Source organism: Coregonus clupeaformis, unplaced genomic scaffold (genome assembly GCF_020615455.1).
Source record: "Coregonus clupeaformis isolate EN_2021a unplaced genomic scaffold, ASM2061545v1 scaf0303, whole genome shotgun sequence".
Taxonomy (NCBI): Eukaryota; Metazoa; Chordata; class Actinopteri; order Salmoniformes; family Salmonidae; genus Coregonus; species Coregonus clupeaformis.
In genome coordinates, this window is record NW_025533758.1 from 136,056 (window position 1) to 153,738 (window position 17,683).

Below are 17,683 nucleotides of genomic sequence, written 5' to 3' on the forward strand. Positions count from 1 at the left end.
ATACATTTAAACTCAGTTTTTCACTATTCCTGACATTTAATCCTAGTAAAAATTCCCTGTCTTAGGTCAGTTAGGATCACCACTTTATTTTAAGAATGTGAAATGTCAGAATAATAGTAGAGAGAATTATTTATTTCAGCTTGTATTTCTTTCATCACATTCCCAGTGGGTCAGAAGTTTACATACACTCAATTAGTATTTGGTAGCATTGCCTTTAAATTGTTTAAATTGGGTCAAACGTTTCGGGTAGCCTTCCACAAGCTTCCCACAATAAGTTGGGTGAATTTTGGCCCATTCCTCCTGACAGAGCAGGTTTGTAGGCCTCCTTGCTCCCACACGCATGTTCAGTTCTGCCCACAAATTTTCTATAGGATTGAGGTCAGGGCTTTGTGATGGCCACTCCAATACCTTGACTTTGTTGCCCTTAAGCCATTTTGCCACAACTTTGGAAGTATGCTTGGGGTCATTGTCCATTTGAAAGACTCATTTGCGACCAAGCTTTAACTTCCTGACTGATGTCTTGAGATGTTGCTTCAATATATCCACATAATTTTCCATCCTCATGATGCCATCTATTTAGTGAAGTGCACCAGTCCCTCCTGCAGCAAAACAGCCCCACAGCATGATGCTGCCACCCCCGTGCTTCACAGTTGGGATGGTGTTCTTCCGCTTGCAAGTGACCCCCTTTTTCCTCCAAACATAACGATGGTCATTATGGCCAAACTATTTTTGTTTCATCAGACCAGAGGTCTGTCCCCATGTGCAGTTGCAAACCGTAGTCTGGCTTTTTTATGGCAGTTTTGGAGCAGTGGCTTCTTCCTTGCTGAGCGGCCTTTCAGGTTATGTCGATATAGGACTCGTTTTACTGTGGATATAGATACTTTTGTACCTGTTTCCTCCAGCATCTTCACAAGGTCCTTTGCTGTTGTTCTGGGATTGATTTGCACTTTTCGCACCAAAGTACGTTCATCTCTAGGAGACAGAACGCGTCTCCTTCCTGAGCGGTATGACGGCTGCATGGTCCCATGGTGTTTATACTTGCATACTATTGTTTGTACAGATGAACGTGGTATCTTCAGGCATTTGGAAATTGCTCCCAAGGATGAACCAGACTTGTGGAGGTCGACGGCTGATTTATTTTGATTTTCCCATGATGTCAAGCAAAGAGGCACTGAGTTTGAATGTAGGCCTTGAAATACATCCACAGGTACACCTCCAATTGACTCAAATGATGTAAATTAGCCTATCAGAAGCTTCTAAAGCCATGACAACATTTTCTGGAATTTTCCAAGCTGTTTAAAGGCACAGTCAACTTAGTGTAGGTAAACTTCTGACCCACTGGAATTGTGATACAGTGAATTATAAGTGAAATAATCTGTCTGTAAACAATTGTTGGAAAAATTACTTGTGTCATGCACAAAGTAGATGTCCTAACCGACTTGCCAAAACTATAGTTTGATAACAATACATTTGTGGTGTGACGAGGAGTGAATGAAGGAGTCAGGTGCAGGAGGTAAAATACCGAAGTCCAGAGTTTATTCTGTTTACATAAATCAAACGCCCAAAGCGTCAAACGAAACTATTACAAGGGAAAACATCCACCTTGGCATAAACACAGTGAATAGTACCTACACGCTCTCACAACAAACAATCACTCACAAAGACAAGGGGAACAGAGGGAACACTTATACACATACTAATTAGGGGAATGAGCACCAGGTGTGTGTGATTGACAAGACATGACAAGTGGAGTGATGAGAATGGGATCGGCAGTAGCTAGTACTCCGGTGACGACAAACGGCGGAGTACTAGCTACTGCCGACCCCCGACGCGCGGCTCCAGCAGTGCGCCGACCCCGGCCTCGGGGGTGGCCAGGAGGACGCGGAGCAGGGCGAGTCGGATGGCGATGGTGGAAATCCCTCAACAGGGAGGGTTCGAGGATGTCCCGCCTTGGGACCCAGCACCGTTCCTCCGGACCGTACTCCTCCCACTCCACGAGATACTGAAGGCCCCCCACCCGACGCCTCGAATCCAGGATGGAACGGGCCGAGTACGCCGGGGCCCCCTCAATGTCCAGAGGAGGTGAAGGAACCTCCCTCCTTGAGCGGACCAGCTACCACCGGCCTGAGGAGAGACACATGAAGCAAGGGGTTAATACGGTAATCAGGGGGGAGTAACAACCTGTATGTCACCTCGTTTATTCTCCTCAGGACTTTAAACGGCCCCACAAACCGCGGGCTCAGCTTCCGGCAGGGCAGGCGGAGGGGCAGATTCCGGGTCAAGAGCCAGACCCGATCCCCCGGTGCGAACACCGGGGCCTCCATGCGGTGGCGGTCAGCATTTGCCTTCTGACGACGCACGGCGCGCTGGAGGCGAACGTGGGCAGCGTCACGTTCACCTCCAGTCTCCTCCGCGTGCCGAAACCAGTCATCCACCCCAGGAGCCTCGGTCTGGCTCTGGTGCCACAGTGCCAGGACCGGTTGGTAACCTAAAACACATTGGAAGGGTGTTAGGTTAGTGGAGGTGTGGCGGAGAGAGTTCTGAGCATATTCTGCCCATGGCAGGAACACCGACCACTCCCCCGGCCGGTCCTGACAGTAGGTCCGCAGGAACCTACCCACATCTTGATTCACCCTTTCCACCTGCCCATTACTCTCGGGGTGAAATCCAGAGGTCAGGCTGACCGAGACCCCCAGACGTTCCATGAACGCCTTCCAGACTCTAGACGTGAACTGGGGACCTCGGTCGGACACTATATCCTCTGGTACCCCCTGGTGCCGGAAGACGTGAGTAAACAGAGCCTCCGCAGTTTGTAGGGCCGTGGGGTGACCGGGCAGAGGAAGGAGGCTGCAGGACTTTGAAAAGCGGTCCACAACGACCAGGATAGTGGTGTTACCTTGGGAGGGGGGAAGATCAGTGAGAAAATCAATACTCAAGCGAGACCATGGTCGTTGTGGAACTGGTAAAGGTTGTAGCTTACCCGCTGGGAGGTGCCTAGGTGCCTTACTCTGGGCGCACACTGAGCATGAGGAAACATACACCCTCACGTCTGCCAAGGTAGGCCACCAGTACTTCTCGGTCAGGCAGCACATTGTACGACCGATACCTGGATGACCAGAGGAGGGTGACGTGTGTGCCCAGTAGATCAGACAATCACGGATAAGCGCAGGCATGTACTGCAGCCCAGCTGGACACTGCGGTGGAGATGGATCTGTGCATAATGCCTGCGCTATATCTGCGTCCATCGCCCATACTACCGGCGCCACAATGCATGAGGCCGGGAGTATGGGGGTGTTGTCTCTGGGCCTCTCCTTTGTGTCATACAGCCGAGACAGTGCGTCTGCCTTCACGTTCTTCGTACCCGGAATGTATGAGAGTGTGAAATCAAACCGGGTGAAGAAGAGGGCCCACCTGGCCTGGCGAGGATTCAGCCTCATTGCTGCCCGAATGTACTCCAGGTTACAGTGGTCTGTCCAGATGAGGAAAGGGTGTTTCGCCCCTTCGAGCCAATGTCTCCACACCGTCAAAGCTCAGACAACAGCCAGCAGCTCCCGATCACCAACGCCGTAGTTCTGCTCCGCCGAGCTGAGCTTCTTAGAAAATAAGGCACAGGGGCGGAGCTTGGCTGGCGTGCCCAAGCGTTGGGATAAGACAGCTCCTATCCCTACCTTGGACGCATCCACCTCCACTACGAAAGGTAGGGATGGATTGGGGTGAGCCAGTACCGGGGCTGAGGTGAACAGACCCCGCAATCTACTGAAGGCCAAATCAGCCTCAGCAGACCAGCGGAACCGGGATGGCCCACCCTTCAACAAGGAGGTAATGGGAGCTGCGACCTTGCCAAAGCCCCGAATAAACCTTCGATAGTAGTTGACAAAGCCAAGGAAGCGCTGCACCTCCTTTACCGTGGTTGGAGTCAGCCAATTACGCACGGCTGCAATGCGGTCTCCCTCCATCTCCACACCTGTGGTGGTAATGCGATATCCGAGGAAGGAGATTGACAGTACCTTGCGAACCAGGGACACATCCTCGGCGCGCGTAGTGGAATACACCAGGATGTTATCGATGTAGACCACCACACCGCGACCGAGCATGTCCCGAAACACCTAATTCACAAAGGACTGGAAAACGGATGGAGCATTCATCAAACCGTAGGGCATCACCAGGTATTCATAATGCCAGAGGTTGTGCTGAATGGTGTTTTCCACTCATCCCCTTCCCGAATACGCACCAGGTTGTAGGCACTCCTGAGGTCTAATTTGGTAAAAAAGCGGGCCCCATGCATTGACGCAATCACTGAAGGAATGAGGGGAAGAGGATAACTAAATCGTACCATCACATTATTCAGTGGTCGATAATCAATGCAAGGGCGTAAACCGCCATCTTTCTTCTTCACAAAGAAGAAACTCGAGGAGGCAGGTGAAGTGGAGGGACGTATATACCCCTGGCGCAGGGACTCGGTGACGTATGTTTCCATAGCCTCCGTTTCAGCCTGCGACAGGGGATACACATGACTCCTGGAAGGTACAGCGTCTACCCCGAAGGTTTATGGCACAATCCCCCTCCCGATGAGGTGGTAATTTAGTCGCTTGCGTCTTGGAAAACGCGAGCGCCAGATCATGTGTAATGGTTAGGGGAACCAATGAAATGCCTTGACGGCGTGCAAATGCCCTATCCATAAAATTCCCAGCTGCGCCTGAATCGACTAGCGCCTTACACTGGGAACCTACCAAGTGATCGGGAAAGGAGATAGATAAAGTACAGTGTGCCGCAAAGGGCTCTGAACACGTTTGGGTGTTCGTTACCTGGGGTAATGTGTGAGTACCCTGCCTACCGCCTCCAGACCCAAAAGAACGTTGACTGCGACGTGAGGTGGATTTTCCCTTCGTGCCACCAGAGTGGCACTGTCACTGTCCTCCTGCGCTCTCTCGACTGACAGCTCCCCCCAGCTCCATCTACTCGGGGTCAGAGTCATCCGGAGTGGGAACGGGCAGACCCCTACCAGGACGTCCTCTGGCTGCTAGCAGATTGTCCCGCCGGATGGCCATGTCCACCAGTTGGGAGAACGATAGCATGGCATCCCGGCAGGCTAGCTCCCGTCGGACGTCCTCCTTTAGGTGGCACCGGAAATGGTCGATCAGGGCCCGCTCATTCCACCCGGTCCCCGCTGCCAGCGTCCGGAACTCCAGCGCGTAGTCCTGAGCGGTCCTCGTCCCCTGCCTCAGATGAACAAGTTGTTCGCCCGCCTCTCGACCCTCAGGCGGGTGATCAAAAACGGCCTGAAAGAGGCGAGCAAACTCCCCGTAGTCCTCCAACGCGGTACCTCCCTCGTTCCACACCGCATTGGCCCACTCCAGGGCTCTCCCACAAAGGCAGGAAACGAGGACGGATACCTTCTCCCGCTCCCGGGGCGCCAGCCTGATGCTGGAGAAATACAACTCCAGTTGGAGTAGGAATCCCTTACATCACGCTGCCGTCCCATCAAACGCCGGTGGGCGGGGTTATCTGGATCCCTCCAGGGGCTGGGGTGTAGGTGGCTGGATCCGGTAGACCAACTGGTCTCGTTAGATCGGATCCTCTCCTCTCCAGGCGTTGTACCACCTGAAGAACCCGATCCATCGCTTCCCCCAAGCTGGCTAACATCGAGGAATGCTCCTGGACCCTTGCCACAACTCCAGGCATGCGGTCTTCTCCTGCTGACTCCATATCAGATCAGGTGAGTGATTCTGTGATGAGGTGTGAATGAAGGAGTCAGGCGCAGGAGGTAAAATACCGAAGTCCAGAGTTTATTCCGTTTACATTAATCAAATGCCCAAAGCGTCAAACGAAACTATTACAAGGGAAAACATCCACCTTGGCATAAACACAGCGAATAGCAGCTCAACCGAGCTACACGCTCTCACAACAAACAATCACTCACAAAGACAAGGGGAACAGAGGGAACACTTACTGTATACACCTGTTCTGAAAGGCCCAGAGTCTGCAACACCACTAAGCAAGGGGCACCACCAAGCAAGCGGCACCATGAAGACCAAGGAGCTCTCCAAACAGGTCAGGGACAAAGTTGTGGAGAAGTACAGATCAGGGTTGGGTTATAAAAACATATCAGAAACTTTGAACATCCCACGGAGCACCATTAAATCCATTATAAAAAAAATTGAAAGAATATTGCACCACATCAAACCTGCCAAGAGAGGGCCGCCCACCAAAACTCACGGACCAGGCAAGGAGGGCATTAATCAGAGAGGCAATGCACGCTCAAGTTTTCTGTTTTTTTGTCTTATTTGTTGTTTGTTTCACAATAAAAAATATTTTGCATCTTCAAAGTGGTAGGCATGTCGTGTAAATCAATTTTAATTCCAGGTTGTAAGGCAACAAAATAGGAAAAATGCCAAGGGGGGTGAATACTTTCACAAGCCACTGTACATGGGCGATAAAACCAAACCCGTCGCTATGGGCGGGCCATAAGGGGCCGGGCCTGCCCCCAAAAATGCTTGTGCCCCCCACTTGAGGGAATTTATTATTAAATATAGGTACTGTAGGCTAATAATAATTGTGCCGTGCCCTCCCATGCATTTCATATGCCCCCCTTAAGACTGAGGTCTGGCGACGGGTCTGGATACAACTATCCCAGCTCTGCAGGTTTTGCTGCGAAGAGACAAAATCATTAGATCATTTGTTTTGGTACTGTCCATATGTAGCTTGTTTTTGGTTGCAGGTTCAGGAATGGCTGAAGAATTGCAACCTTTAGCTGGAGTTAACTCTGCCAATAGCACTGCTGGCTGATCTGAAAAGTCATAGTCATTCGATCAATAATATAATAATACTCTTAGCAAAAAATTTTATCTTTAATTTACAATCTGTAGAAACTATGAGAATAGAAAGGTTTATAACTTTTGTAAAACATCACAGCACCGTGGAAAAATGTATGGCAGCTAGAAATCAAAACTGAATGTGATAGATGGGAGGTGTTGAGGGTAGCTGAAGGCTTAGAAACAAACAAAAGATAACTAATGTAAAATATACTGTCCGTAAAATGTATATAGTATGTATAAGCTGGAATTAGAAGCATAATTAGGGGAGGGGTGGTAGGGTTAGGGGACAATAATAATGAAGGAAAATATATTGAAAAAAATACATATTTAAAATAATATATATATATATTTACAAACAATATATATATATGTGGGATTGGAAATGATGAAGACAATTACATTGATAGAAGCCACAATCTATCTGCAATATTAAAGCTGATCTACCTCCCCCCAAAAAATATACACTTTACAGACTAAATTCTCTATAAATTAACCTTGTGAACCTAGGTCACAAACAGACAGTGGTGGAAAAAGTACCCAAATGTCATACTTGAGTAAAAGTAAATATATCTTAATAGAAAATGACTCAGTAATAGAAAGTCACCCAGTAAAATACTACTTGAGTAAAAGTCTAAAAGTATTTGGTTTTAAATATACTTCAGTATCAAAAGTAAAAGTATAAATCATTTCACATTTCTTATATTAAGTAAACCAGATGGCACGATTTTCTTGGTTTTTTTAATTTACGGATAGCCAGGGGCACACTCCAACACTCAGACATCATTTACAAACAAAGCATTTGTGTTTAGTGAGTCTGCCAGATAAGAGGCAGAAGGAATGACCAGGGAGGTTCTCTCTGTGTGTGTGAATTGGACCATTTCCTGTGCTGTTAAGCATTCGAAATGTAACGAGTACTTTTGGGTGTCAGGGAAAATGTATGGAGTACAAAGTACATTATTTTCTTTAGGAATGTATTAGAGTAAACGTAAAAGTTATCAAAAATATAAACAGTTAAGTAAAGTACAGAAACCCCAAAAAACGACTTAAGTAGTACCTTAAGTATTTTTACTTAAGTACTTTACACCACTGAAAACAGACTCCCCAGGAGCGGCATAACTCTACCCCTGGTGCGAACAGACAGGCCTTTTTTCACGCTCATTTTCTCCCATTAGCCCCCATTACTTAAAGATACAGCATTTGACGGCGCATTCAATGAAAATAATAAACATTAAGTTCATAGATCATAGACCAGACATACCCTTATTGTTAGTTGGGAAAACACATATTCTTTACATACAATGTCTGGTCTAGGGATGACCTTTTTACCCTTTTAACCTTTAGTTGATGACCATGTATGTTTTTCACTTTAGACACATTTAGATATGCCTATATGTGTAACATTTGTTACAACCTGTCTTAACTCATAATAACCTCCCAATAACCTCCCAATAACCTCATAATAACCTTATAATAACCTCTTAATAACCTAATAATAACCTCATAATAACCTCATAATACCCTTAGAATAACCTCTGTACTGTTACTCTGTTTGACCCCTTAGTGCCCCAGCAAGACATTCGGCAGCTTCGAGTCCACCAAGGGTTTCCCTGACGACGTGATCCAGTTTGCGCGTCACCACCCTCTGATGTTTAACCCTGTGTACCCCCTGAACCGCCGGCCAGTCTTCCTGAGGACCAACGTAGACTACAGCTTCACCCAGATCGCTGTGGACCGGGTGGGCGCCGCCGATGGGCAGTATGACGTCATGTTCATTGGCACAGGTAACTACTTATACGTAGCCCTTACTCATTATGCTTAGCCTGGTCCCAGATCTGTTTGTGCTCTTGCCAACTCCATTGCTGTCATTTTCAATCCAAACATTTGGCATGACAATTCCATAAGGAGTTGTCAAGAGAGCAGAAACAGACTGGCATCCACACTTATACACACTTTTACTGATAACAGTATAAGTGTAAAAAATGTTTCCCCCACATTGTACTCTTGGCACTTCTGTGTGTTATACTAACTAGAATGAATAATATGAGCAGTGTGTATATGGAATAGTAAGCAGGGATAGATTGTGTGATCCAGTCTGAAACCTGTATGTGTTGGTGTGTTGTAGACAAAGGGACAGTGCTGAAGGTGATCTCTGTACCTAAAGAGAGCTGGAAGAACATGGAGGACCTTCTACTGGAAGAGCTAGAGGTGTTCAAGGTGAGGTGACCCATCCATCATGCTGCTTGCATATGTATACATTTTTTAGTATATTATGCAAGTATAATTATATTTAGGAGTGGGATAATTAACCATTTATTCTTCTCTGCAGGATGCCTCATCCATCATTAACATGCAGATCTCCTCAAAGCGGGTAAGAGACACTTACCTTTAAAGAATCTGTTAAGTATCTTCTTAGGGGCCTATAAAGGTGGGGGGCAAAATAAAAAAATACAAGGCAAATGAGAAAAGAGCTAAGAGCTAACATAATATCAGAAGGATAGGCACCAGTGTGCTAGCTCTCCAAGACCAATTCCAAGATATTTAATATCCATTGACTGTATGTCACTAACATTGCTCCTCTATCTCTATCTCTCTCCACAGCAACAGCTGTATGTGGGTTCAGACACGGGGCTGGTCCAGGTTCCTTTGCATCGCTGCAGTGTCTATGGGAAGGCCTGTGCTGAGTGCTGCCTGGCCAGAGACCCATACTGCGCCTGGGACGGCACCTCTTGCACCCGCTACCTCCCCAACACCAAACGGTAAACAGATATACAAACTCTAACGTACAACCTAACATGCTACCTCCTCAACACCAAAATGGTAAACAACCTGCAGTATATGCTATTTGCCCAACATAGGACCCTAACCAACCTTACCCACTACCTTTAAAACTGTAAACATCACCAAACCTGATCCTCTACCCAGCCAACTCTAAACTCCCCAACCCTACTCTTACTGTACATTCCCCAATGGACTACTACCCTAGTCATTATAATCACAAGAGAGCCGACCGGCATATCAACACATTGTAGCTTACGCACTGTACTATGTTCTATCAACACTTCACTTTGTTCCCGTTTTCCAGGCGTTTCCGTCGTCAGGACGTGAGGAATGGAGACCCCAACACCCTGTGTTCAGGAGGTAAGACTCTTTCACTCTACTCTAACTCCAGAACTCAGACTTTTACAGAAATTAGGCTGATGTCAAGTTTTAGTTACACACTCTGATTTCAAGTTAGCATTCAGCGCACTGTGACCAAGAGTTAACTCTCTCTCCCATGCTCCCACTCATAGAGGGCAGGGTGATTAGTGGGATTCTGTGCCATAATCTCTCTTTGGCCCGTGCCAAAGCCACATCCTGACCTCGCTCACCCCTACATCCCAGACTACAATAGAGCATTCTGTCACTCATAATGACATGAATTATTAGACAAATTACCCAAATGGCACAACATGGTGATTTCACACAATTATGTCATATCATGCGCTCTGTGAGAGTGTTGCGCAAAATAGGGAAAGGTCTGTGTGATTATTTCAGAGTTTGGAAGGCTGCCTTTGTGACAAGGGACAAACAGCACACACACATTCCCCATCACACAGTCATACTAACACCCATGCACATTTACTTACACTACTTGAAATAATAAGTTGTCAACCTCAAGACTGTAAAATAAATGTTGAATAAAATTGTAATCTCACATTATCTCACATTATCTAATGGTGAATAGACCACCACAAGCACCGCGTGGCAGAGAGGAGGCTATTTGGGGTGGAGGGGAGCAGTACCTTCCTGGAGTGTATACCCAAATCCCTGCAGGCCAGAGTGACCTGGACCTTCCAGAAACACCCCCACAACCCCAGGGAAGAGGTGAGAGCACACGGAGGGAGGGATGAAACTACTAGGCAAAATTACAGCTATTAACGGATGTACAGTTGAGAGGTCATTCATAGTAACTATTTCCCCCCCCCCCCACACACAAAAATTCAACAATATTCAAGTGATTTTTGGTTCACATTGACTGTTTCAAGCTCTAATCTTCAGTTGTGTGTGTTTCTCTTTGTGTGTGATGTCACCCAGCTGCGTCTAGATGACCGTGTGCTGCAGACAGAGCGGGGACTGTTGGTGAGGAGGGTACTGAAGCGTGACGCTGGCCTCTACCAGTGCCACGCCATGGAGCACGGCTTCACCCAGACCCTACTGGACATCACACTTGAGGTAGTACCCTCCTCTTCCTCCTCCCCTTCTCCGCCCACTGACCCTCTCCTCCGATTGGACCCCCGTAGCGGCGGCCCACCCTCCACCAATCAGAAGATGTGGTACCGGGACTTCATGCAGCTGGTGGACCACCCCAATCTTAGCACCGTGGACCAGATCTGCGAGCAGGTGTGGGCGCGCAAGAATGCCCAATCGGAAAAGAGCTTCCCGGCTTCTCCCGCCAAACAGGCCCCGCCCCTCGGCCCTGTGATCCAGGCCCCTAACAAGAAGTGGAAGCATCTGCAGGACATCCGCAAGGGGAGGAACCGCCGAACCCACAACGGGAAGCCCTCCCCACGAGTACCGCGAAGCGCAGGGGAGTAACAACAGATAGCGAGAGGAGAGGGAGAAGGAGAGAGACTGATACAGAGAGAGAAGAGGAAGAAGGAGAGAGACTGATACAGAGAGAGAAGAGGAAGAAGGAGAGAGACTGATACAGAGAGAGAAGAGGAAGAAGGAGAGAGACTGATACAGAGAGAGAAGAGGAAGAAGGAGAGAGACTGATACACAGAGAGAAGAGGAAGAAGGAGAGAGACTGATACAGAGAGAGAAGAGGAAGAAGGAGAGAGACTGATACAGAGAGAGAAGAGGGAGAAGGAGGGAGACTGATACAGAGAGAGAAGAGGGAGAAGGAGGGAGACTGATACAGAGAGAGAAGAGGGAGAAGGAGAGAGACTGATACAGAGAGAGAAGAGGAAGAAGGAGAGAGACTGATACAGAGAGAGAAGAGGGAGAAGGAGGGAGACTGATACAGAGAGAGAAGAGGGAGAAGGAAGGAGACTGATACAGAGAGAGAAGAGGGAGAAGGAGAGAGACTGATACAAAGAGAGAAGAGGGAGAGAGGAAAAAATAGAGAGGAGGAAAAGAGAGAGACAGAGACTGATAGAGACCAAGGACTTCTGGAGGGGGTCAACCACACACACACAGCTCCTCCTTCTTTGTGAATATTTATCTTCTGACTCCCCACTATCTACTGCCCCATGATGCTTCACTCTTCCCTGACCCCTGACCCCTGACTACCACCCCTTGCTTGTATTGCCTCCTATTATTCCCCCTGTCCTAATTCTATCTGCCCCAGCTCTCAATCACTTTGTATGCACTCTCCTGGAGAACTTCTGATAGAGACCTCACCACTACAGAATAGACCGAACAGACTGGACAGACAGACAGACAGCCAGACAGAGTCCCCAAGTTAAAGGATGCCTCAGTGTGTGTAACTCAATCTCTCAACGGAAATACAACTGGCTCGTAACTGGAATATCAGAATGGAAACAGACACACACACATACACACATTTACAACCTGTGATGACAAGGAATTTGATGATGATATGGATGACAAATCGTGAGATGGACAAAAACAATGGGATCCAGACGGAATCCACATACCTCCAAACGCACATTGATCAACGTAGATATAATCACATTTCACGTGTTTTATATGCAAAGAGAACATAATGTAGATGTGTGCTTTGTGGTAGAGGTAGGCTTTGATATAATTCTTAGCATTTTGGTCCAAACAACTACAGATTGGTGAAGGCACTATACTGTCATTCCGGTGTATAGAGAGTACTCATAATGAGGGTAGATTCTGAAGCAGAGAGAGCGTGTACAGGATCAATACAATGGTTCTAGTGTGGTTTTACAAAATGGCTGACAAGGTAGAGGAAGGGGAAGATATTCTACATATGTTCATTGGGTGACAAGAAATATGTTTTGTGTTTTATTTAGTCTTTTATTTAAATTATCTGTGTGTATTTTCTGACTGTATTGACTTGTGTTGTGTGCTGACACAATTACATGTAGGAGTTGAGATGGTACTAGTGACAGACTGCACAACATCAATGTGTAGGTGGGATTGCAAGGCCTCGTGAAAGAATAGTAGACTTTAAATACGACATCCCATCTTTGGGCTAAATGCATGATATTTATGTGTGAAAACATCTCGATTCTTATTCTAAATGGTACCTACTTTGTTATTTTACACTGTTTATCTAGATAAGTGATCAGTCCCTGTGTGTGTGTGTGTGTGTGTGTGTGTGTGTGTGTGTGTGTGTGCGTGTGTGCGTGTGTGCGTGTGTGCGTGTGTGCGTGTGTGCGTGTGTGCGTGTGTGTGTGTGTGTGCGTGTGTAATATTTCCATTACATCATAAACACATACAGACAGACATCACCACTGAGGTGGCAAGAATTGCTCAAAATTACAGTTTTGGCTGAATTCAAGGACAGTAATCAGGTACAATAAAACAAAATCATTAAGTACAGACATTATAAGAACTTCCCTCCTTCCTGCTTTTTCTGTATGCCTGTCTCTGTGTGTCAATTATGCAGTATACCTTTGCTGCCTTGTGTTCAGCAAAACCCGTTCGTCCTCTGTGAAATGGTGTGAGTAGAGCGCCATCTAGTGTTTTTTCCATGTATAGACCTGGCCTGGTCCAAGGACTTTCTGTGGTAGGATTCAATATACTTATATATAGTCTGTGGTGAAAGACAAGTGGCTTTGTAAAATAAAACATGCTTTTACTTTTTCTCCTTATCCCAGTGGAATCTACCAGAGCGTTTAGATGTATGGAATCCTGTCTGTTATTTATACCTGCTTTATAAAGATGTAATTATTAACTCTTGAATGACTGAGGCAAATACGTTAAGTGGACTGTAGTTTTGTGCTCTTTAATTGCATGACCAAGGTTAGTGGCTACATAGTTGACAATGGAGACTTTGTCTGCATCCCTAAATGGCACCCTATTCCCTAAAGTGCATTTCTTTTGAACAGGGCCCATGGGGTTCTGGTCAAAAGTAGTGCACTATATAGGGAATAGGGTGCCATTTGTGACGCACATTTGAGATAGCCCAAAGGACTGCAGATGGCGATATTGAGTAGTTTCATCTTACCGTTCAAAGGGAATGTATGCAGCCTATCCCCCTGGACCGGTTCGTACATAAAACATTCTCCATTCAGGCTGCAAATGTCTACATTTCATCCTTAACTCGATTTAATCTTGAGAAAGCGGAAAAAAACAGGGAAAATATGCATACTTTATGAAACACCGTTTTCGACCACCATGCTACAGTAGCTAATGCTAGTCCCCGATGTTTCATATCGCGTTCAGTTAATCAGGTTGCAGCAGTCTGTTTTTTCACCCCTGGTCTGATAGTTTCAAAATAAAAGACTGCTGCAACCTGATTGGCTGAATGCAATACGCAACATCCAGGACTAACATTTAGCTACTCTAGCATGATGGTGGAAAATAGTGTTTCATAAAGAAAGTACGCATATTTCCCCCGTTTTTTTCCCACCTTCTCGCAATTACATCTGGTTAAGGAGGAAATCGACACCTTAGCAGCCTGAATGGAGAATGTTTTATGTACGAACCGGTCCAGGGGGATAGGAGTGTATAGCTGGCTGCATACATTCCCTTTGGATGGTAAGATGAAACGACTCAATATCGCCATGTGCCGGTTTTTGGGCTACCTCTGAGAAGAGCGACTGAGTTGAGAAAGCACAATGTTCAATATGGTTATGCTATGTATTTATGTGCGCAGATAAGCTAATATGATGTGGTGGATTTTTTTTATTTTCTTGTAGAGACTAAGGGCTCTATTCAATCTGTATCGCTGAAGCGATAGAGTTTGCACACTAGAAATGTTAAGACAATTTCCGATTGAGCCGAACTTCCGTGATACGGATTGAATAGAGCCTTTTCAATATTTGTACCATAGGCCTACACATTCTCCCAAAAATGCCATCATTAAAAAAACATTCTGTAAATGTTGATCCAGTTGTCCAATTAGCATAAATGTTCTTCACACTGCTCTCCAATCGCTGATCCTTTCTATTCCATGCTATGTGACGCACCCCAACATTATTACTGAGAGAGAAAGATTGTGTGTGTCTTCGTGCATGTGTGTGTGTGTGTGTTCGGGGGAAAGGAGAGCTAATATTGGTTAAGGAGGAGAGGTGGTCTGTGATGAAAGTTCAAAGGCCAAAGTTGACATGGTGCACTGTATTACTTCCAAAGTTCTTTGTGGATTGTTATGTCAGATTGTTTTTGATTAACACAATAAAATACCCAGTTACTTTACGTCTGAGTAGTTTATTGTCATATGACATCTACTGTGTTTTACACTACAACTGAGTATTACAGCACAACAATGGTATTCAGGCCTGCAGCCTTACATCAACGACCAACAACGATGCAATTCCTATTTCGTACACAGGATGGCATTCCTATATTGACAGAGGAGAGGGAGAGCTCTGTGCCTGTACTGTGGGGAACTGTGAGTCCCTTTTCACTCTCCTCTCCCCATTATCTACAAACCAATCTGTGCCTTCATGTCCCCCAACCCCTTACAGCCCACTGCCCCTTAACCCCTTCATATCACTGGCCCTGACATTCTCCAGGAGTGGCTGCTGTGGATAAGGGGGGTAGTGGAGCAACCATCCAAACATTATGCCTCACATTCTTCATAGAAATATCATAATGACCCTGCTGTCACAGAGCTGACCGATGCTTTTCCCAGTTTGGAATGTTCATGCCCATGCACACATACACACACGCACGAGCATGCACACGCGCACACACACACAACACACACACACACACTGTCACGCCCTGGCTCTGGGGACTCTTTAATGTTGAGCCAGGGTGTGTAGTGTCTATGTTGTGTTTTCTATGTGTTTCTTTCTAGTTCGTGTTTTCTATGTTGGCCAGGGTGGTTCCCAATCAGAGGCAGCTGATTCTCGTTGTCTCTGATTGGGAACCATACTTAGGCAGCCTGTTTTGCACAGTTTATTGTGGGATCTTGATCTGTATAGGTTTGTGTTGGTGAACCTTTAGACTTCACGTATCGTTTTGTTGTCATTGGTTAAAGTACTCATTAAAAGATGTACGCCTATCACGCTGCGCCTTGGTCCGCTTCATCTTGTAGCGATCGTGACACACACACAATGCAATCATAAACACAAGGAAATTAAATTGGGGATGTGCATTTCGGAAAGTATTCAGACCCCTTGACTTTTCCACATATTATTACATTACAGCCTTATGATGAAATTGATTTTTTTCACTCTTCAATCTACACACAATACCCCATAATGACAACGCAAAAACAACTTAAATATCACATTGACGTATTACTGAAACTGGCAAAACATTACCCCCCCCTGTTCCCCTTACCCTGCTTGCTAGTAGAGAAGGGGTTGGTATGTGTGTATGTACTCATGGGCTGGGGGGTCCGTGGGGTCCTAGGACCAGCAGGCCTAATTGAGGACTCATTTCCACAGCCTTTTTTACAGGGTTACAGAGGGGCTTAGATTAACATGCAGTTGAGTACCTCATGCCCTCTCCTGAGATTACGGGGCACCCTCAGGGGGGCACACAGTGCACCAGCATGTAAATGAATGTTTGATTTCCCTAACCCTAACTGCATGCCCATACCCCAGCTCAAGCCTAACCCTAACTGCATGCCCATACCCCAGCTCAAGCCTAACCCTAGCTTCATGTCCACACCCCGGCTCAACCCTAACCCTAGCTAAACCTTTACCCTGAACCTAACCCTAACTCTAGCTTCACGTCCCAACCCGGCCCACCCTAGCCAAACCCTAACCTTGGCTTCATGTCCCAACCAGGCTCAACCCTAGCCAAACCCTAACCCTAACTTTAGCTTCATGTCCATACCCCGGCTCAACCCTAACCCTAGCCAAAGCCATAACCCCCGCCAAGTAAGTGCTTTTTTCACTGATTCTCATGCCCCTAAGAGAACGCTAACATAATAATAATAATTTGGTGGGTGCTTTTGTTGTCCTATTGCAAATATGTTTTTTGCAAATCCCAACTCCCCCTGAGACACCCTCTTAATCCCAGAGCCAGGGTCACCCTAAAGCTCAAGAGCATATCGAAAAAGAAATTCACTTTGTTGGCTCTGGGATTAAAACTAGCGACCTTTAAGTTACTGGCCCAACGCTTTAGCCGCTAAGGCACCTGCCTAACTACATCATTTGATTTTAATTTAATTTATTAGGATCCCCATTAGTCGATGCCAATGGCGACAGCTAGTCTTGCTGGGGTCCGATACATCTATCAGTTACACATACAGTACATGTCAGTACATACACAGTCACACAGGTCACCTGGGGGAAAGATTTGAATGCATCTTCATGACTGTTGCTTCCAGTGTTGCTTTGCACATGATTACAACCGAGGGGAAAGTTTATGGGGCCTCCACTGGGCCACTGGAATGTGTCCAGGAGAGTAATCTCCTCATCTCAGCTTCCTGGCCGGGGAAGAAGAGATATTTGCAGTATGTACAGTATATAGGGATAGGAGAGAGAGAGAGAGAGAGAGAGAGAGAGAGAGATTGTCATCTGGCAGAGAGACAGTGGGGACTGAGGCAAGTGGCTTCTACATCCAGCTGTCATCATAGATCTAGGATAATCATAATATCTCTGCCTCTCACTCAATGATTTAATCACGGTGCTTTACTGCCTGAGTAGAGGCCAAGTCATGAAAGGCTAGTCATGGCTCACATCAACAGCATTATCCCAGAAACCCTAGACCCACTCCAATTTGCATACCGCCCCAACAGATCCACAGATGATGCAATCTCTATTGCACTCCAC

At 46.4% G+C, this 17,683-nt stretch overlaps 1 protein-coding gene across 2 annotated transcripts in view; it reads left to right on the plus strand.

The window, feature by feature from the left end:
* The window catches only part of sema3b (sema domain, immunoglobulin domain (Ig), short basic domain, secreted, (semaphorin) 3B), an 84,902-nt gene extending 73,427 nt beyond the window's left edge, over positions 1-11,475 (plus strand). For both annotated transcript variants that reach the window (XM_041856039.1, XM_041856040.1), the window contains exons 12-18: positions 8,377-8,596; positions 8,938-9,029; positions 9,142-9,183; positions 9,414-9,571; positions 9,898-9,953; positions 10,540-10,679; positions 10,890-11,475. In XM_041856039.1, coding sequence (XP_041711973.1) covers positions 8,377-8,596; positions 8,938-9,029; positions 9,142-9,183; positions 9,414-9,571; positions 9,898-9,953; positions 10,540-10,679; positions 10,890-11,390 — 1,209 coding nt within the window. In that variant the 3' untranslated portion in view covers positions 11,391-11,475. The remainder of the gene's footprint in view (positions 1-8,376; positions 8,597-8,937; positions 9,030-9,141; positions 9,184-9,413; positions 9,572-9,897; positions 9,954-10,539; positions 10,680-10,889) is intronic.
* Positions 11,476-17,683: the final 6,208 nt, after the last annotated feature.